Source organism: Nicotiana tabacum, chromosome 18 (assembly GCF_000715075.1).
Source record: "Nicotiana tabacum cultivar K326 chromosome 18, ASM71507v2, whole genome shotgun sequence".
Lineage (NCBI taxonomy): Eukaryota > Viridiplantae > Streptophyta > Magnoliopsida > Solanales > Solanaceae > Nicotiana > Nicotiana tabacum.
This window is the reverse complement of record NC_134097.1, coordinates 60,231,586-60,253,431: the sequence shown is the minus strand read 5'-3', so window position 1 is coordinate 60,253,431 and position 21,846 is coordinate 60,231,586. Positions and strand designations below refer to the sequence as shown.

At 35.6% G+C, this 21,846-nt stretch overlaps 1 protein-coding gene and 1 long non-coding RNA gene across 17 annotated transcripts; both read left to right on the top strand.

Moving 5' to 3' along the window:
* Window positions 1-520: 520 nt before the first annotated feature.
* Window positions 521-4,626, top strand: LOC107774189 (uncharacterized). Its single transcript, XR_012702071.1, has 2 exons — window positions 521-797; window positions 2,489-4,626. It is a non-coding gene; the product is annotated as an uncharacterized LOC107774189 (long non-coding RNA).
* Window positions 4,627-8,048: 3,422 nt separating this feature from the next.
* Window positions 8,049-21,407, top strand: LOC107771969 (zinc finger BED domain-containing protein RICESLEEPER 2-like). 16 transcript variants are annotated; one of them, XM_075236908.1, is made up of 11 exons: window positions 8,072-8,304; window positions 10,008-12,130; window positions 12,721-13,155; window positions 13,257-13,501; window positions 13,581-13,658; window positions 15,413-15,529; window positions 15,626-16,061; window positions 17,811-17,937; window positions 18,582-20,652; window positions 20,743-20,808; window positions 20,921-21,407. In XM_075236908.1, the coding sequence occupies exons 5-8, from the start codon at window positions 13,656-13,658 to the stop codon at window positions 17,816-17,818; spliced, it is 564 nt and encodes a 187-aa protein (XP_075093009.1). In that variant the 5' UTR covers window positions 8,072-8,304; window positions 10,008-12,130; window positions 12,721-13,155; window positions 13,257-13,501; window positions 13,581-13,655; the 3' UTR covers window positions 17,819-17,937; window positions 18,582-20,652; window positions 20,743-20,808; window positions 20,921-21,407. The 16 variants fall into 16 exon arrangements, with proteins under 16 accessions (XP_075092999.1, XP_075093011.1, XP_075093010.1 ...); XM_075236910.1 differs by lacking the exon at window positions 10,008-12,130 and having other exon boundaries at window positions 8,053-8,304; window positions 19,777-20,652; XM_075236909.1 differs by lacking the exon at window positions 10,008-12,130 and having other exon boundaries at window positions 8,053-8,304.
* Window positions 21,408-21,846: the final 439 nt, after the last annotated feature.

The following is a 21,846-nucleotide window of genomic DNA, read 5'->3' as shown; positions in this document are numbered from 1 at the left end:
AAGGGCAAGCTAAACCCGAGGTTCATCGGGCCTTTTGAGATCCTTGATCGAGTGGGAGATGTGGCTTACAGACTTGCATTGCCGCCGGATTTATCAACTGTGCATCCAGTCTTTCATGTATCCATGCTTCGGAAGTATCACAGGATCCATCCCACGTGTTAGACTTTAGCACCGTTCAGTTGGACAAGGATTTGACCAACGAGGAGGCACTACTAGAAAATGGTCCTATTGGAACAGTTATTTAGTAACGGTTATACAACTGTTACAATAAATAACATTTTGGAACGGTTTTAATCGTACCAATAGAGTCAAAATGCTTTTGGGACACTTCTAGAGAAAAACCGTTCCAATAGTATAACAACCGTCACCATAAGTTTAGCTATGGAGACGGTTTATAAAGGCAACACGATAAAGTAATTTGTGGGAACGGTTTATGAAATAAAAGTATAATGGAACGGTTTATTTTTCCCCCTTAATTTCCCTCCTACATATTTACTCCCCGCCAATATTTTAATAACTTAGTTTAAGTTATATTTTAATTAAAAAAATATAGAAAACCCACAAACCCTCAAAACAGACGCTATTTTCTCTAAATCTGAAACCCCCCAAATCTCTCTCAATTTTCAACCTTGAAAATCCGACGACTGGCTGCTCCGGCGAATGACGACCTGCTCCGGCTAATGACGACTGACTGCTCCGACGACTGGCTATTGGTATTTTCCCCTGTTCGATATTTGTATGGTTGTTAGCTGAGTATTGAAATTGTTCGCAGCTTCTTCGATCTGCTTTCTTCTTTGGTAATATTCTTTGTAAACCCATTATTCTACATACTTTTTGTAATTTGTTTTGCTAAAAAATTGTTGTTTTGCTCGAATTTTGTTTAAGATTTTTAGTTTGTAAAATTGGGGATTTTGTTGGTGGGTTTTTATTTCGTGTTAGAAATCCATGCTCGATGTTTGCTATCAATGTTCGATGCTCGATGTCTTCTTTGTTATTTTGTATCGCTAGGCTCTTTATCGTTGTATAAGCCAATTGTAAACATACGTTGATGCCTTGGTTTCTAATTATTGGTTAAAAAACATGAAATACCTATTCTGAATGTGAAGAGTTTGAAATACAATTCTTGAAATTGTTCCTGTGATTCACGCTCTAATATCCCGACTCCACCTATCAATCAGTTCACTACATCGAAAGAGGTCTGTCTTCGTGTTCTTTATTGTTCTTTAGTTTTCTGTTGATTTGATATGCTAAAAATCTATTTCATTTAGTGGTGGTAACAACTATATATTTTATCTAAAAAAGTTTACATACTATTTCAGTTATAAATAATGTATCAACAATAGTAATATGGTGATTTTCTTTGGCTCGTATAACTGTAAGACTTTCTGTTCAAAAAAGAAAAAGAGGTAACTCCTTAAATATTGGAACTCTGAAAAATTCCAGATATGTATATTTCTTTCTTCTTCTTTCTTCTTCTTCTTCTTGGCCATTGCTATTTTTTTCATCTTTCGATCTGCATTACTGCTGTAATTTTCTTCTTTCTCTACGTTACTGCTGCAGTTTTTCTTCTTTATCTGCATTATTGCTGCAATTTTTCTTCTTTCTCTACGTTATTGCTGCAAAATGTTAATCACTGTTTGCTGTGATTTTTCTACTTTCTCTGCATTAGTGCTGCAGTTTTTCTTCTTTATCTGCATTAGTGCTGCAATTTTTCTTTTTTCTCAGCGTTACTGCTGCAATTTTTCTTCTTTCTATGCGTTATTGCTGCAAATTGTTAATCACTGTTCTTGGCTGGTTGCCGATTTGCATTATAACATTATCATTTGTTGTTTCTGTAAGTACTGTTGGAAAGTGTTACAAGGTTTACAAGGTGTTACAAGGTTTAATGTGAGTTTTTACATTTTACTATTGGAAAGAGTTACTGTGAGTTCTTACACTTTATACAATGTAGCTTCTTACTGTGAGTTCTTACATTTTACTAAAATGTAGCTTTGGAAAAAGTTCTTACTTCCGTTCTTTCATATGCCTTGTGCTTGGAGCTTGTTATGTATTTCATAAATGAATACACGTGATTGGAAATCTCACATCTGAATCTAATAGCCACTATTTGTTAAAATATTTGCTATCGTTGTTCGATGTCTTGTTCGTTATTGTGGAAAATCATTTCGATGCTCCTTTTCTTTTCTCCGGTAATATTGCTAATAAGCCTACTATTTTGCTTTCTGTTGTTAGTATTATATGATACATTTTGTAAATTTTGGTTTGCAAAATTGGCGGTTTAGTTGGTGGAATTTAAATTTCGTGTTAGAAACCATGAGATTTGCCTTACGTAACTGTTTATGTGATGGTTTTGGTGACTGTTAAATTTTGCAACAGTGAAATTCATATAATTTTGATAATAAGTGACTTTTTCAATCTTTCTTATTATTTGATTTTTTATTAAGAGTATATAAACCAATTTTATACTAGTTGTTTTGGTGTTATGTAGGATAAAATTAATTTAATGGATAATGGAGATAAAAGGTGGATGGGCCTTTGAAGGTCAACTGATGACTACATACAAGGAGTGAATAAATTTTTTGATAAAGCATTTGAACGAGCTTCCCAAGGAAATCAAATATTATGCCCTTGTAAAGTGTGCGCTAATTGTTTTTGGCATCATAGGAATGTGGTGGAAGACCAATTGATTGTTAATGGTTTTGTTCATAGATACATCAAATGGGTTTTCTACGGGGAAGGATTTTCCTCGAGAAAGACTCGATGTCGAAGCAGTAATGATGAAGGTTCTGACATGTATGACGATATTGATGGATTACTTCATGATACATTTCGAAGTGTCGAGGATGATTTGGGACATGAAGGAGTGAGGGATGGACTATCAGAAGATGCAAAAAGATGTTTTAAATTAGTAGAAGAAGGGAAAGAAGAATTATATCCAGGGTGTGAGAATTCTACAAATTAGGTTTTACGATTCGGTTGTACTTGTTTAAATGCATTCATGGGATGAGTAATGTGCCATTCACAGACTTGTTGGAGTTGTTAAAAGAGGCATTTCCATTTGCTCAGCTACCCGAGTCTTTCTACAAGGCAACAAGCATGATAAAAGATTTGGGTCTTCATTATGAAAAAAATACATGCATGTCCTAATGATTGCATGTTATTTTGGAATGACAATGTAAATGTAGATACTTGTTCTGTGTGTGGGTCTTCTAGATGAAAGAATATTGTTAATGTCTTGATTAATAAAAAGACCAAAACCCTTGCAAAAGTTTTAAGGTACTTTCCATTAAAGCCTCGGCTTCAGAGGATATTCATGTGTCCCGAAACAGCTGAAGCTATGAGATGGCATGCCACTGAATGACCGAATGATGGAAATATAAGACATCCTACTGATGGTGATGCTCGGAAGGAATTCGACTCCTTGCACCCTGAATTTTCTAGCGACCATCGCAATGTTAGATTGGGTCTTTCAAGTGATGGTTTCAACCCGTTTCGAACAATGAGCATTTCCCATAGCACATGGCCTGTTAAGTTAATGAACTATAATCTATCGCCTTGGATTTGCATGAAGCCAGAGTATATAATGTTGTCAATGATCATCCCAGGTTCGTCATCTCCGGGAAATGATATAGATGTGTATCTACAACCACTAATTCTTGAATTGAAGGAACTATGGGAATTCGGTGTAGAAACATTTGACGCCGAATCCAACCAGATGTTTCAAATGCGTCCAGCGTTAATGTGGACAATTAGTGATTTTCCTGCACTAGCAATGCTTTCTGGATGGAGTACAAAGGGAAAATTTACATGCCCCACTTATAATTATGGCACATGTTCTCAATATCTCAAGCATAGTCATAAGATGTGCTACATGGGTCATCGGGGCATTTTTGCCTCCTAAACATCCGTTTCGAAGAGATAAAAAATCATTTGATGGTAAGGAGGATCATAGACTTGCACCTACTCCTTTGTCGGGTATAGAAGTCCTCGAAGAGTTGCGTGAATTCAAGAATGTCTTTGGAAATGGCCAAAGGAAAAGGTCTCGGGATAACAAGTGTCCATGGAAGAAAAGATTCATCTTCTTTGAACTACCATACTGGGAAACTAACAAATTGAGGCACAATCTTGATTCGATGCACATTGAGAAAAATATATGTGATAGTATTCTTGGGACATTATTGGAGATAGATGAAAAGTCAAAAGATCATGTAAATTCTCGTTACGATTTGCAAGAAATGGGAATACGAAAAGAGCTTCCACCAATACAAGATGTTGTAAGTGGAACAATTTCATTGGCTAAAGCTTGTTTCTACATGAATCCAGAAGAGAAGAGGCCATTTTGCACCGTCTTTAAAATGGCAAATTGCCAAAAGGCTGTGCCTCGAATATATCACGTTGTGTGCATGAGAAAGAGATGAAAATATCGGGGTACAAGAGTCATGATGCTCATTTTATAATGCATTACTTGCTCCAAGTTGTTGTTAGAAAATCATTACCCAAGAATATTTCTTTGGCATTGATTAGGTTGGGAAACTTCTTTAGAGCCATATGTGCTAAGGTTGTAAGGCGAGAGGATATTGATAGATTGCATACTGAAATTAATGAAATTACATGTGAGCTTGAAATGATCTTCACTCCAACCTATTGTATGCAGTAGTATAACTCTATAGTGTTGTGCCAAATTGCAAAAATTCTGGTGCTTCTTTTGCAACTAATATCGATAGAGCTGCTATAATACAAGTCCCAATATATTACAAGCCTCCCGCAACAGGACTCAATCTTAAAACCAAGCCAGATATCTGATAATTAATGTATGTTAGCCTTCTGTTAACATTTATTATATTCCTTCAAGATTATGGTCAACCTCGCAATCCATAAGGGAGTCTAATGATAGTAATCCTAAGATTTTTTGTACTATTGTTATTCCACTTTCTAGGCTTCCTAATCTTAGTCACCCAGCAGTTCAAATATACACGCAAGCAAATCGAGATATAACTTTGAATAATTAAAAGTCATACCAAATTTTTCTTGTTAACACAAAATTAGACAGAAGTAGCAGTAGTGCAATAGAAAACACATGCAAGCGGACATGGTACATTTCAACATGTTTCTTATATACAACTGCAAATATAACAAATATATTATGTACCTATTCTTTTAAGTAGAAGTATAATGTACATTTTGGATTCCTGAATAATAGATGACATATTATAGAACACCTGATAGATAAATAAAAACTTATAGAACACCCATAGATAAAAAAAAATTGCTCGATCATTTCAAGGATATCATCAAATACGGTGTACTTGACAGTGACAACTATTCCTATGGATGACAGAATATCCAAAGTAGCCACAATAAAGAAACGAAAAAAGAAAAAAAAGTCAGAATTTCACAATTCCAACTTCACCTTCTTAAGAGCCAAAAAACTAATAATTAAACATGAAAAGCATTTAAGTCTTTTCAATTAGAAATTTCCCATCAAACTCAATTATTCATCGCCACACTTAGATTTGACAAACAAGATCAAGCACCATGTGCTAGTTGCTTTCACAACTATTTTATAAAACTTGTACTCCCTCTACTTTAATTTATGTGAACCTATTTCCTTTGTTGTCCGTTCCAAAAAGAATGACTCCTTTTTAAATTTGAAAACAATTTAGCTTAAACTTATAATTCTACCTTTAATGAAAAGCTTTTATAATCACACAAATACTATGGGTCCCTTTTTAACTTGTTTAGGACCACAAATTCCAAAAGTCTTCATTTTTTCTTAAACTTCGTGCCCAGTCAAACAAGTTCACATAAATTGTAACGGAGGGAGTATTTTTTTTTTAATGGAACCTAAGCACATTATTTACTTATTTTTAATAGAACAGAAGAACATTAATTTCTTGATAATGTGTAGGTTCTTCTCTCAAGTGCTTTACCTTTTGATTGCGGTACCAAGAAATGGGAACATACTTCATAACTAAGGAGGTACGAAAAAGAAATTAAGTTAATTGGTTACCCAAGCAAATCATATTTGTATCAACCAAATGTCCAAAATCATTAATGTAGGATTAATTTCCAAGCATGCATTTATAAATTAGCGACAAATACTGATATGAATATACAATAGAATAGAAAAAACTAACATATACCCATCAAAGTCCCATTATACATAACCGATTGCATTAAACCTGGATATTCCTATATATCATGATTTATGTACCTATTTTGTTATCACTTTAGAAAGTTTAGCAAACACCTGGAATTTTTTCTTGTTTCACAAAAAGGAGCACAAGATCATCCAACATTAAAAAAGAATAGCTCATCAACCTATAAAGCGAAAGTAAAATTAAACAATTTCACTTTTAGAATTAAAATTAAACAATTTAACTTTTAGAATTAAAATAATGAAAAAATGAAGCACAGTTAAAGAATATAAGCTGGAGGTTCTATGAACATGAAAAAAATTATGCTTACCCTAGGAGGAAATTAATATCGGAATGTCTATTTGAACCATTCAATCCTACCCCCTTCTCTGCATTGCCGGATTTTGAGAACACCCAAAACGAAAGCTTAATTTTACAAAAACAAATACATAGATACATAATCAAATATGCACACAAATATCAAATCAAGCATTAACACATAATAGGAAAAGGGAAAACACACAAATCAAGCATATACAGAGAGACACAGATAAAGAAACAAAAGAGAAAAGGAAAATCTTTTGGAAGAGAAGGGCGGATGCAGAAACAGATGAACTTTCAAAAAGAGGACTGAAATTCGAGGCAATACTAAGTTATATTTTTTTTATCATAATGCCAATATTTGTTATTGTGTAGAGAGCTACACATGTATTACACATGTTTATTCACTAGTGAGTTAGGCCAATATTTTAGTACAATCTATACAGCATTTTGTACAGCTTTGTACTGCCTTGTTCGTACACCCACTTCACATTTATATATAGTAGTAAAGTAATATACATACATACATATATATATATATATATATATATATATATATATATATATATATATATATATATATATATATATATATATCAGTATCAAGGTTGTTAAACTTACGTGGTGTAACAACGTGGGTCGAGTTGAGCACAACATTTCATTCTCAAACAGATGGACAGTCCGAGCGTACTATTCAGATTTTGGAGGATATGCCCCGAGCATGTGTTATGAACTTTGGAGGTTCTTGGGATCAATTCTTGCCATTAGCATAGTTTGCCTACAACAATAGTTATCAGTCGAGCATCCAGGTGGCTCCTTATGAGGCATTATATGGTAGGCGGTGTCGGTCGCCGGTTGGGTGGTTTGAGCCGGGAAAGGCTCAGTTGTTGGGTACTGATTTAGTTCAGGATGCCATGGAAAAGGTTAAGATCATTCAAGATAGGTTTCGTACAGCTCAGTCCAGGCAGAAGAGTTATGCCGACCGTAAGGTTCGTGACGTGACATTCATGGTCGGGGAGCGAGTGTTGCTTTAGGTGTCGCCCATGAAGGGCGTGATGAGATTTGGAAAGAAGGGCAAGCTAAACCCGAGGTTCATCGGGCCTTTTGAGATCCTTGATCGAGTGGGAGATGTGGCTTACAGACTTGCATTGCCGCCGGATTTATCAACTGTGCATCCAGTCTTTCATGTATCCATGCTTCGGAAGTATCACAGGATCCATCCCACGTGTTAGACTTTAGCACCGTTCAGTTGGACAAGGATTTGACCAACGAGGAGGCACTACTAGAAAATGGTCATATTGGAACAGTTATTTATTAACGGTTATGCAACTGTTACAATAAATAACATTTTGGAACGGTTTTAATCGTACCAATAGAGTCAAAACGCTTTTGGGACACTTTTAGAGAAAAACCGTTCCAATAGTATAACAACCGTCACCATAAGTTTAGTTATGGAGACGGTTTATAAAGGCAACACGATAAAGTAATTTGTGGGAACGGTTTTATGAAATAAAAGTATAATGGAACGATTTATTTTCCCCCTTAATTTCCCTCCTACATATTTACTCCCGCCAATATTTTAATAACTTAGTTTAAGTTATATTTTAATTAAAAAAATATAGAAAAACCACAAACCCTCAAAACAGACGCTATTTTCTCTAAATCTGAAACCCCCAAATCTCTCTCAATTTTCAACCTTGAAAAATCCGACGACTGGCTGCTCCGGCTAATGACGACTGACTGCTCCGACGACTGGCTATTTGTATTTTCCCCTGTTCGATGTTTGTATGGTTGTTAGCTGAGTATTGAAATTGTTCGCAGCTTCTTCGATCTGCTTTCTTCTTTGGTAATATTCTTTGTAAACCCATTATTCTACATACTTTTTGTAATTTGTTTTGATGAAAAATTGTTGTTTTGCTCGAATTTTGTTTAAGATTTTTAGTTTGTAAAATTGGGGATTTTGTTGGTCGGTTTTTATTTCGTGTTAGAAATCCATGCTCGATGTTTGCTATCAAGGTTCGATGCTCGATGTCTTCTTTGTTATTCTGTATCGCTCGGCTCTTTATCGTTGTATATGCCAATTGTAAACATACGTTGATGCCTTGGTTTCTAATTATTGGTTAAAAAACATGAAATACCTATTCTGAATGTGAAGAGTTTGAAATACAATTCTTGAAGTTGTTCCTGTGATTCACGCTCTAATATCCCGACTCCACCTATCAATCAGTTCACTACCTCGAAGGAGGTCTGTCTTCGTGTTCTTTATTGTTCTTTAGTTTTCTGTTGATTTGATATGCTAAAAATCTATTTCATTTAGTGGTGGTAACAACTATATATTTTATCTAAAAAAGTTTACATACTATTTCAGTTATAAATAATGTATCAACAATAGTAATATGGTGATTTTCTTTGGCTTGTATAACTGTAAGACTTTCTGTTCAAACAAGAAAAAGAGGTAACTCCTTAAATATTGGAACTCTGAAAAATTCCAGATATGTATATTTCTTTCTTCTTTCTTCTTCTTCTTCTTCTTCTTCTTCTTCTTCTTCTTCTTGTCCATTGCTATTTTTTTCTTCTTTCGATCTGCATTACTGCTGTAATTTTCTTCTTTCTCTACGTTACTGTTGCAGTTTTTTCTGCTTTATCTGCATTATTGCTGCAATTTTTCTTCTTTCTCTACGTTATTGCTGCAAACTGTTAATCACTGTTTGCTGTGATTTTTCTTCTTTCTCTGCGTTAGTGCTGCAGTTTTTCTTCTTTATCTGCATTAATGCTGCAATTTTTCTTTTTTCTCAGCGTTACTGCTGCAATTTTTCTTCTTTCTATGCGTTATTGCTGCAAACTGTTAATCACTGTTCTTGGCTGGTTGGCGATTTGCATTATAACATTATCATTTGTTGTTTCTGTAAGTACTGTTGGAAAGTGTTACAAGGTTTACAAGGTTTAATGTGAGTTTTTACATTTTACTATTGGAAAGAGTTACTGTGAGTTCTTACACTTTTTACAATGTAGCTTCTTACTGTGAGTTCTTACATTTTACTAAAATGTAGCTTTGGAAAAAGTTCTTACTTCCGTTCTTTCATATGCCTTGTGCTTGGAGCTTGTTATGTATTTCATAAATGAATACACGTGATTGGAAATCTCACATCTGAATCTAATAGCCACTATTTGTTAAAATATTTGCTATCGTTGTTCGATGTCTTGTTCATTATTGTGGAAAATCATTTCAATGCTCCTTTTCTTTTCTCCGGTAATATTGCTAATAAGACTACTATTTTGCTTTCTGTTGTTAGTATTATATGATACATTTTGTAAATTTTGGTTTGCAAAATTGGCGGTTTAGTTGGTGGATTTTAATTTCGTGTTAGAAACCATGAGATTTGCCTTACGTAACTGTTTATGTGATGGTATTGGTGACTGTTAAATTTTGCAACAGTGAAATTCATATAATTTTGATAATAAGTAACTTTTTTCTATCTTTCTTATTATTTGATTTTTTATTAAGAGTATATAAACCAATTTTATACTAGTTGTTTTGGTGTTATGTAGGATAAAATTAATTTAATGCATAATGGAGATAAAAGGTGGATGGGCCTTCGAAGGTCAACTGATGACTACATACAAGGAGTGAATAAATTTTTTGATAAAGCATTTGAACGAGCTTCCCAAGGAAATCAAATATCATGCCCTTGTAAAGTGTGCGCTAATTGTTTTTGGCATCATAGGAATGTGGTGGAAGACCAATTGATTGTTAATGGTTTTGTTCATAGATACATCAAATGGGTTTTCTACGGGGAAGGATTTTCCTCGAGAAAGACTCGATGCCCAAGCAGTAATGATGAAGGTTCTGACATGTATGACAATATTGATGGATTACTTCATGATACATTTCGAAGTGTCGAGGATGATTTGGGACATGAAGGAGTGAGGGATGGACCATCAGAAGATGCAAAAAGATGTTTTAAATTAGTAGAAGGGAAAGAAGAATTATATCCAGGGTGTGAGAATTCTCCAAATTAGGTTTTACGATTCGGTTGTACTTGTTTAAATGCATTCATGGGATGAGTAATGTGGCATTCACAGACTTGTTGGAGTTGTTAAAAGAGGCATTTCTATTTGCTCAGCTACCCGAGTCTTTCTACAAGGCAACAAGCATGATAAAAGATTTGGGTCTTCATTATGAAAAAAATACATGCATGTCCTAATGATTGCATGTTATTTTGGAATGACAATGTAAATGTAGATACTTGTTCTGTGTGTGGGTCTTCTAGATGAAAGAATATTGTTAATGTCTTGACTAATAAAAAGACCAAAACCCTTGCAAAAGTTTTAAGGTACTTTCCATTAAAGCCTCGGCTTCAGAGGATATTCATGTGTCCCGAAACAGCTGAAGCTATGAGATGGCATGCCACTGAATGACCGAATGATGGAAATATAAGACATCCTACTGATGGTGATGCTCGGAAGGAATTCGACTCCTTGCACCCTGAATTTTCTAGCGACCCTCGCAATGTTAGATTGGGTCTTTCAAGTGATGGTTTCAACCCGTTTCGAACAATGAGCATTTCCCATAGCACATGGCCTGTTATGTTAATGAACTATAATCTATCGCCTTGGATTTGCATGAAGCCAGAGTATATAATGTTGTCAATGATCATCCCAGGTTCGTCATCTCCGGGAAATGATATAGATGTGTATCTACAACCACTAATTGTTGAATTGAAGGAACTATGGGAATTCGGTGTAGAAACATTTGACGCCGAATCCAACCAGATGTTTCAAATGCGTCCAGCATTAATGTGGACAATTAGTGATTTTCCTACACTAGCAATGCTTTCTGGATGGAGTACAAAGGGAAACTTTACATGCCCCACTTATAATTATGGCACATGTTCTCAATATCTCAAGCATAGTCATAAGATGTGCTACATGGGTCATCGGGGCATTTTTGCCTCCTAAACATCCGTTTCGAAGAGATAAAAAATCATTTGATGGTAAGGAGGATCATAGACTTGCACCTACTCCTTTGTCGGGTATAGAAGTCCTCGAATAGTTGCGTGAATTCAAGAATGTCTTTGGAAAGGGCCAAAAGAAAAGGTTTCGGGATAACAAGTGTCCATGGAAGAAAAGATTCATCTTCTTTGAACTACCATACTGGGAAACTAACAAATTGAGGCACAATCTTGATTCGATGCACATTGAGAAAAATATATGTGATAGTATTCTTGGGACATTATTGGAGATAGATGAAAAGTCAAAAGATCATGTAAATTCTCGTTACGATTTGCAAGAAATGGGAATACGAAAAGAGCTTCAACCAATACAAGATGTTGTAAGTGGAACAATTTCATTGGCTAAAGCTTGTTTCTACATGAATCCAGAAGATAAGAGGCCATTTTGCACCGTCTTTAAAAATGCCAAATTGCCAAAAGGCTGTGCCTCGAATATATCACGTTGTGTGCATGAGAAAGAGATGAAAATATCGGGGTACAAGAGTCATGATGCTCATTTTATAATGCATTACTTGCTCCAAGTTGCTGTTAGAAAATCATTACCCAAGAATATTTCTTTGGCATTGATTAGATTGGGAAACTTCTTTAGAGCCATATGTGCTAAGGTTGTAAGGCGAGAGGATCTTGATAGATTGCAGACTGAAATTAATGAAATTACATGTGAGCTTGAAATGATCTTCACTCCAACCTATTGTATGCAGTAGTATAACTCTATAGTGTTGTGCCAAATTGCAAAAATTCTGGTGCTTCTTTTGTTCTTCTAGTGCTTAAGCAAGCAGAAGTGATCTTGAACAGATAAGACTTAAGACAAGAAATGAGACTTAAGGCAAGATAATAGTTCTGGTGATTCTTTTGTTCTTCTTTCACTTTGTTGTTGCTGCATATATTCTGCCTGTTGCTATTGTTATTTTATCTTCTTTCACTGATTTTTCTTTGTCATCACTACTGCTTTTATTTTAAATTTTGTTCTTGCATATGACCTTTGTTTTCCTTTTTTCCTTTGGTTTTTCCTTGTATTGCAATCTGAAACCATTACTTGGAAACCATCATATATGCATCTTTTCCAACTTACCATGTGAGGCTCAAGTTTACTCTGAAACTGTCCTAAGCTGCGCATTGCCATAGTTTACTCTGAAACTATCATACGCATATCCTTAACTTATCATATGAAGCTGCACTTTATTTGGAATTCTACTGTTGTCATTTATATAATACCTAATAAAGCTATTTGTATTTGTATTCTTCATCAGATTTGATAGATATGAGTCAAGAAAGACCTTCAAAGCCCAAAAGAAAGACAAGCGCAACATACACAAAACCTGGAACAATGACATCTTTGGCAAACCAAATAAGGACTTCGTTTAGCCAAAAATATGTTGTTCCCGCTAGACAATCAAACAAAGAGCGGCCGAATATTATTGTAGAGAATCTGCCAGGAGCAGTAGCCCATGCACAAACTAGATCAACCACTTCTGCAAAATATGTTGTTGCTGCTAGACAATCAAACAAAGAGCGTCTGAATATCATCGAAGAGAATCTGCTAGTGCCACAATATTCAGAAGTACCAGCCCATGTACAAACAAGATCAACCACTCCTACAACAAAAGTAATAGAGGAACAAGTAGAGGAACAAGTTTAGTTGGATTCTACAACTCCTGTTGAAGATGAACAATGTGAAGAACAAGGTAAGAACCTATAGACTTTATCTAAAAATATTTACATCCTATTTCAGTCATAAAAAATTTACCAACAATAGTGATTTGGTGGTTTTGTTTGGTTCGAATAGTTGAAGGCCCTTCTAATCAAACAAGAAAAAGAGGAAAACGAAAGATGAAAAGTGTACATGGACGACATGAGCGTAAATTGATTTTACTTAACAACTTAAATCAACCCGTCGGTCCTCGTGACGCAGTTGTGACAGAGTTTGGAAGCTTCCTCAGCACATTGGCAAGGAATGCGACTCTATGTCCTCTTGATATTTTGGATTGGAGGAAGATGGACACAAAAGAGGATATATGGGAATATACCAAGGTCTGAACTTCTTAAGTTTTAATTTTTGATTGAAAATCTTTCATATTTTCTGCACTAACAGATTTGACACCAATTGTAGGATAAATATGATATTCCTGAAGCTGCAAAAAAATATACTTTGGAAGATGCTGCTGTAAATGTTTTCAATTGCTAGATGGTAAATTATAGGAGTACATCCTATTCATTCCTTCCTTTAAATTACATATACACATTCTCAAAATATCTGATGGAGCAGCTCTTTTCCCTGGTACCTGGTCGTAGGCTTCTGCTGTAAATGTTTTCAGTTGCTGGGGTTGAGGCTTTTGGAGCAGTTCTATTAAGAATAAAAGAACATTATTTTAACAGGAAGCATTAATGAGATTGGTGCTTTTCATGTTTATTGTTGTACAAAACATTAGCAGAATTATGGGCCTGCTCATCGTGCATCTTCAATGTTTCATCACGCACCTTCTGCACCTTCTTTTTTTTCTTCCTTGTTGCTGCCTTTGAAATTGGTGTATTGATCTTTTGTGCATTGGTAGGACTGGTATTTTGCTCATCACAAACCTCGTAATTGTCCAGTGAATCAGCTTCGTTTCCTTTCTTCTCCTCAACCTGATCTGCCCAGCTTTTGGATACATACTCGTCTTCATCTTCTTCGTATTTCTTGTCTAAATCATAATCATATTCTCCTTCTTTATAACCAATCCTTTCCTTAGGCTTTTTTGTTGCTGAAGACATCATCGGCAGTGTTTGTTGATGGTGTGATAAGTGTATTGAGTTCCCTGATCGACCAGCAAGGTCATTAGATGGTATTTCATGATTGGAAGTATTCAAACCAACTCCAACATACTCGTTCCTCAATGGTAAATCAGCTTTAGGTGCTTCGGGGATGAAGTTATTAGTGAGTGCATTGAGAGGATTCAAATTCTCCAGTATTTTAGCTCCTACTGTCATGAGGTTACCAGATACTGTAGTTCAATCCCCCTTCATATTTTTATCCTCGTTGCTGCCCAAATTATGTGCATTCAGTTTGGCTATAGATCTGTTAGCATTCCCAGCAGAAACAGCACTGCCACTGAGATGTGGTGCTCCTGTTGACTGTACTGCTTGTTGCCCAGTCCTATGATCTTTTTTATGCACCTCACCTACTGGTTTTTCAACTAAATCAACAAGTAGAGTTAGGATCCCCAACAGTAGGTCGATCACCAGTTGCATTCAATGCAACAATAGCCTCCAACTTTGAACGTACAATAGCTGCTTCAATTCCAGATTTCTCATGTCCTACTAATACATTTGTTGCATGATTCGAAGACAGCTTCACCATAATAGCTTGATGCAATCCCTCCTCCTTTGCGAATTCCATCCGTTCCTCCATTGAAAACTGAATTGTTGGAACTCCATGTATAACTTCAATAGGTTTCAAGTATTTTTGGTTCAAAGTAGCGGCTGTTTTTGCTTGGTACAGGCGTGCAACATATGTATTTTGATTGTTATTGTTTTGGATGCTCTCTTCAATGGTTGGAGGGGGCTCTCCCACAGCCAAAGGCTGGGGAGAGAGAGGAGCAGCCATGGCTGCAACCCTAGTTCACCATTCTTGTCGCCAGAGAGAGGAGAGAGGAGAGAGTGTAGGAGTGGGTTTAACAGGAAGCATTATATATGACTCCGGTACCTTTCTGTTTGATATTTTAACAGGAAGCATTATATATTTCATTGTTTGATGTTTCTTTCTGTTTACAAAGAATATCTAAAGCTAACATTGAGAAACGGAAAAAGTTGAAGAATTCTCACACTGCTGGAAAAAGAAGTTTTGCTTTAGTTCGCTCTAAGTTGGCGTGTAACTAGCAAATCGCGGCAAAAAAATTTCAATTTTAGCTTTTGTTTAATTCATGGCAGATCGCTAGGAATGCTAACTCACTTTCATGTAACTAGGAAAAAGACAAGAAAACTTCGGATCCTTTATCAGCAAAGGAAGTCTTTGTTGCTACAAGGAAAAGAAAAGTTGGGCGATCATACAAGTCCGCGGATGAAGATACAACTAGTAAAATTGTGCGATTAATTAATGTTATATTGAGATCAATTATTTGTTTCTATTTGGTTACTTTTTATTTACTTGAATTATATTTTTTTGATATTGTTTTGTAGGCTGAAATGGAGGAAATTGAAGCACAACAAAACAAAAATGGCAATGAGTCTGTTGAGGCATTTGCATCTGTCATGGGACCTGAACATCCGGGACGTCTGAGATTGTATGGACGGGGGGTTACAAGAACTTCTTTGAGAGGGAAAGTAAGATGTTTTGAACCCTCTTCGAATACTTCAAATTCTATACAAAAATTGGAGGAGAAGATACAAAGAATGGAGGAAAAAATTGAGGAACACAAGGCAACTATCCGTCAAGAAGCTGTTGCAGATGTCCTTGCACGACTTCAGCGTTTAGGAATTGATATTGATGCTAACATTATTCTAGCGGCATTGGGTGATAATTCATTGGGAGAAGCTCCATCTGCTCAGCAAACCGCACTGCAACCAATTTGTCATCCATCTACTGGTACCAACAAAGAAGGCCAACTCATTCCAGGTATTAACTCATTGAAAATTTAATAATTTTCGTGAGATCTACTGTCTTAGTTTGGTACTTCATGTGCGCATTCTGTATATTCTGGGCCATGCCAAGTGCCATCCAATCACATGCAACATCCTTGAGAGTAATAAGTTAAGTTTTGATAGTTTAAAATCATAAATAGTTATAAAAAGAGAGTTCAGATTGTGGAAGCTAGCTGCTTTCTTTTTGTAGCCAGAAATTGGATCCATTCCATGCCCATATAAGTGTCAGTGTGTCTTATTCTTCTGCTGGGGAAAGTAAGTGAAGGTCAACTTCATTTTGTTTTCAATACAAATTAACTTCAGTTGGCAAGTGAAAGAACTCTTATTCAGTCAAACACAAAAGTTATGCGCTCCAGGCTTTAAGATCATAATTTACTTTCCCAATGAATAAGTTAGTATATTTATGAAGTTCTCTTCTATCTGACGGAGGGTATTTAAAACAAACTTGTTAAGGGTAAGATATGGGCAACATATTTTTTGAACATAAATATAGAATTGGATAAGCAGAGTAATAAGATATAATTCAGACCTCTCCAAATTTGGTATCTGCAGAATTCCCCATTGCAGAGTCCCTGATCCATTGAGTGAGTAATTATAGAAACCGTGTATATTGAAGAAATCTTACTGAATGGAGAGAACAAAATTTTGATAAACATACTTTGCATCGACACTTTTAATGAATGTTGAAAATACTCGACATTTACCATCAGTGGATGTTGTTGCTAGGAGAATCTGCAGGAATATTGTACCAAAAGTTCTGTTTAACAGACTAGCTAACCCTTACACTTAAATAAAGCCACTGAACTTATAGTAGCAAGTGTATCAAACATTTAGTTAAACCATTATCTTGACACAAAACATAAGATTTACCAAGATTTGGCAGTGGGCTGAAACAAGCAAAGTTAGCTTTGTTATAGGGATCAATATGAATGGACTGCATAAAGTATTAACAAAATGTAGGGGTGGGCATAAAATCCGAAAAACCGAATTCCGAACCGAACCAAATTAATTTGGTATTTCGGTTTCGTTTTTTTCGGTATTTCGGTCTAATTCGGTACTGGATTTTTGGTATTTCGGTATTTCAGTTCGGTTTTCGGTATTATAATTTTACAATTTCGGTAAACCGAAATACCGAAAATTTGGTGAACCTATATAATATATATGACTATATCTAAGTTCTAAGCCCAATTACCTATTTAATAGCCCATGCCCCATAGTCCCATACCGTCCCGGCGTCCCACCCAGGCCCAGCTCCCCCAACTCCCAAGCCCAATCCCAATCAATTACCCAAGTCAGTTAATACCCAAGACCCAAGTCGAGAATCAAATTAGGCATTCTCATCAAAGTAGGGCATTAGCCATTAGGGCTTACTGCTTAGGAAGGATATCATCGAGAAGAAGAAGACGAGAATCGACTGCGAGTCTAGGATATCAGTCTGCGAGTGTAGACGAGAATCGACTGCTTAGGATATCAGTCTACGAGTTACGACTTACGAGTTACGACCAGTCGACAGTCGAGCTCGAGTCTCATCTCATCTTCACCGATTAACTTCACTACTTTTGTAAGTTTTGTAAGTCTCATCTCATCTCATTCTCATCCTAGTACTCGACTACTCTCTGAGGTTTTTTCTGAGTTTTTATATTTTTAAGTTTTGAACTTTTTGAGTTCAGAGTTCAGACGATAAATTTTTTAATTTCTGATTTTCTGCATCAAACTAATTTAGGGTTATAGGCGGCGATTTCCAGCTCGATTCGATTCCTCACTCCTCACAAATTCCGGGCAAACGAAGTGTCGAAGACGCTGCTGTCCTGTTCCAGTGTTCCGAGCTCGATTCAATTTCAATTTCAAAGGTATGTTTCGCTTTCTTTTGGTTGTACTGTTGATTGAATGAACTGTTGTTCCGAGCTTTTCCCTTTAGTAGGAAAATATCATCTGTATCACGTTCATGCTGTTTAATTCATTTGCTTGTATAATAACAGTTATGAGTACACGACTATGTGTTAGGCTTACCATATGATTACTTTGTTTAGGTCTGATTTTTAGAACTTTCCATGCATTTTTCTTGTGATCGACACTTTAGGATGATGACAGTTGAGTGAATTCACTGTTAGTCTTCTTTGTTGTGACATTCTTATGGTTGCTGGTTTGGAAAGATTTAAATAATTGTGGAGCGTGGACTTGTCACTTGAGTAATAATGGCCATGATTTTTTATTTATTTATAGATGGCTAGAAAAGGATATTGTTAATGGCTTCTTTAGCCTTTTTAGGTTTTGCTTAGCCTGCAGTTACATTAGGCTGCTGCTGCATCTATTGGAAAAATATTGTTAATTCGTTATAGTAGAAACATGGTAGTTTAAGATACTTATAGCTAGTTTGAAATAACTAAAATCTAAAAGTGCACTCTCATATTTACATTCTCTCAGCATTACTGATAGCAAGGTAGTTAATTTGTTGATTTTTAATTTATGTTTATATTTGTTTAATTTTGTATAGATGGAAGATACAAGTAAAGTAAGTGATGTTGGTTCTAGTGAAAGTTTACCTATTACGGTAGATAGTAACACCAACACCATTGATACTCAAGATTCCAAGAAAAGGAAAGCAATGCAACCTAGGTCTGACGTTTGGAACCATTTTGATAAATTTGAGGTTAATGGGGTTGGGAAAGCACGGTGTCGATATTGTAAACAAGCTTATGCTGCTAATTCATCTAAGAATGGAACAACAGGATTGAAGAATCATTTGCTTAGATGCAAAGAATACCCACTTAAAATTGCAGAAGATAATAGTCAAACAAAGATAAATTTTCAATCTTGCCAAAATGATGAAGGATCAATTTGGAAATTTGATCAAAAAGTAGTTAGGAGGGCCTTAATTGAGATGATAGTTACTGATGAACTACCATTTAGCTTTGTAGAAAATGAAGGCTTTATGAAGTTTATGAGAAAAACTCAACCATTATTTCGTCTTCCTTCTCGTAAAACAATAACAAGGAATTGTTATGAAGTTTACGATGAATTGAGGCAAAATCTAAGAAGTTCTTTTAGAGAAGCACAACCAAAAATTTGCCTAACAACAGACACTTGGACTTCATTACAAAGAATAAATTATATGTGTTTGACAGCTCACTTCATTGATAGGGATTGGAAGTTGCATAAAAGAATACTTAATTTTTGCCCTATCACTAGTCATAAGGGTGAAGAGATGGCTAAAGCTATTAGGGATTGTTTGCTTGAATGGAAATTGGACAAGGTTTTCACTATTACTGTGGACAATGCTTCTTCAAATGATGTCACTGTCAAAGAATTGTCTAGATAGTTAGATATGTGAAAAACTAATATGATGAGTGGTAAACATCTTCATGTGAGATGCATGGCTCATATACTAAATCTAATTGTGAAAGATGGTTTGAAAGAACTTGATGCTTCTGTGACACGTGTTAGACATATTGTGAGGTATGTGAGATCTTCGCCTGCAAGGACCTTAAAGTTTAAACAGTGTTGTGCACATGTAAAGGTAGAATGTACCAAAACGCTGTGTTCGGATGTTCCTACCAAGTGGAATTCCACCTATTTGATGTTGGATACAACACAACACTTTGAAAAAGCCTTTGACAAGTTGCATCTTTTTGATGATGGATTTTCTGCATATCAATGTTCTCATCTTTGTGAAGATGGTGGTAATGCAGGTCCTCTTGAATCTGATGATTTGGTGAATGTGAGGAATGTGATAGAGTTTCTTGCAAGATTTCACGAGCTAACTAAAAAAGTTTCAGGTTCACGTTATGTCACTTGTAATTCTCATTTTGAGGATGTATCTGAACTTTATTGTCATTTGAAAATGTGTTTAGCTAGTGTGGATGAGCATTTGAGAAAAATGGCTCAGCAAATGCAAGAAAAGTTCAAGAAGTATTGGGGTGAGCCTGAAAAGATGAATAAAATGATTTTTATTGCTTCCGTCTTGGATCCACGTAACAAATTTGAATATGTTGAGGGAGCACTTGAAGAACTTTTTGGGGAGGAAAAAGGGAAGAAAATAAATGCTGAGGTGTATGCTTATATGAATTCTTTGTTTGGAGAGTATCTAAAAAAGTATTCAACCGAATCTTGTCCTCAATCTCCATCTAGTTCTACTTCATCTAACAACACATCTAATACCCCTAGTGGGAGTGTTATAAGTGCATCAAAACTAAGGACTAAGCTTAGCTTGAAGAAACAAAAGGAAGACAATGGAAGTGGGGGTGCTAAATCGGAGTTGGATAAATACATTAGTGAAGAACAAGAGCCTTTTAGTGAAGAATTTGATATCTTGAGTTGGTGGAAAACACATGCTCCTAGATTTCCTATTCTTTCGGAGTTGGCTCGTGATGTGTTGGCAATTCCAATTTCTAGTGTGGCGTCAGAATGCGCGTTTAGCACTGGTGGCCGTATTCTTGATTCATTTAGGAGTTCATTGACTCCTAAATGTGTGCAAGCTCTTATTTGTGTTCAAGATTGGCTTAGAGAAGAGAAGAATCCTACTAGTGTTGAAGAAGACTTGAAGTATCTTGAGGAACTCGAGCTTGGTAAGCTTTAATATTTTGTGTGTACTTTAATTCAAAATAATATATCATGCTTTTTCATTTGTATGACATATTTGGTCGTATTATCTTTAGATATGGAAAATAATGGAAGCACTACTAGCATTGTTTGATGTATAGTTGCAACTTGCATCTTGAGTGGTAAGTTTAATACTCTATTTGTTTGGTGATAATGATATACTTAATATTTTGTAGTTTTGTTTTATTATCATCAAACTATAATATTCTAACTTATGATTTATATTTTTTTTAGGTTCAAGTGCAATCATGCCCCGTGCTACTGCTCAACGCTCCGATATTTGGGAATACTTTGTGGTGAAAGAAGATAACGGAGAAGTTCGCAAAGTAGAGTTCAAACATTGTGGTCAAGTATATAATGTTAATCCAAAGAGGAATGGAACAATTGGTTTAAGGAAGCATATTAAGCGTTGTCTTGCGCGTCTTCCTGGAATTCATGTTTAAGAATTAAGACTGTTTGTTGAGGGATGCCCTCTCTGTTTTTGTTGCACTATGTTTAACTGTTTAAGTGTTAAGACTGTTAAGACTGTTGCAGACTTGCAGTTGGCCAGTTGCACCGTGTTTAAGTGTTAGACTATTTTTGTTGGACTGTGTTTTTATTGCACCGTGTTTAAGTGTTAAGTACTTAAGTTGTGTAATGTGTTGTGTAGTTGTGTACAGATTCAATTGTGTACTGTGTTAAGTGTTAAGTTGTGTAATGTGCAGTTGGCCAGTTAATTGCAGTATTGAACTGTCAAGTGTCAACTGTGTTTAAATTGTTTAATATAGTTGTGTAAAGTGCATTGTGCAGTTGGCCAGCTTTTGCTTTTCACTTGTATACTAATACTAGTGTGCAAAATGAAGATTGTAATATTGTATAATATGACATACAGTATACTGGCGTGCAACTGCAGATTGCCAGATTGTGAATTGGTTATCACAGATTCACAGGGGTTTCAGGTTTCAGCCAGAATTGCCAGAATATAATATGTTATTCTTGTTTCAGCCATGCACACATTGTGCAGTTGTGCACTGTTACATTGTGCAGTTGTGCACATTGTGAATTGCCATGTGAAAATTTCAATTGTGCATGTGCACTGTTAGCACTTAGCATTGATTATTCATTGATTGTTAAACTGAAATCGTACCGAACCAAAATAAGAAATACCGAACCGTACCAAA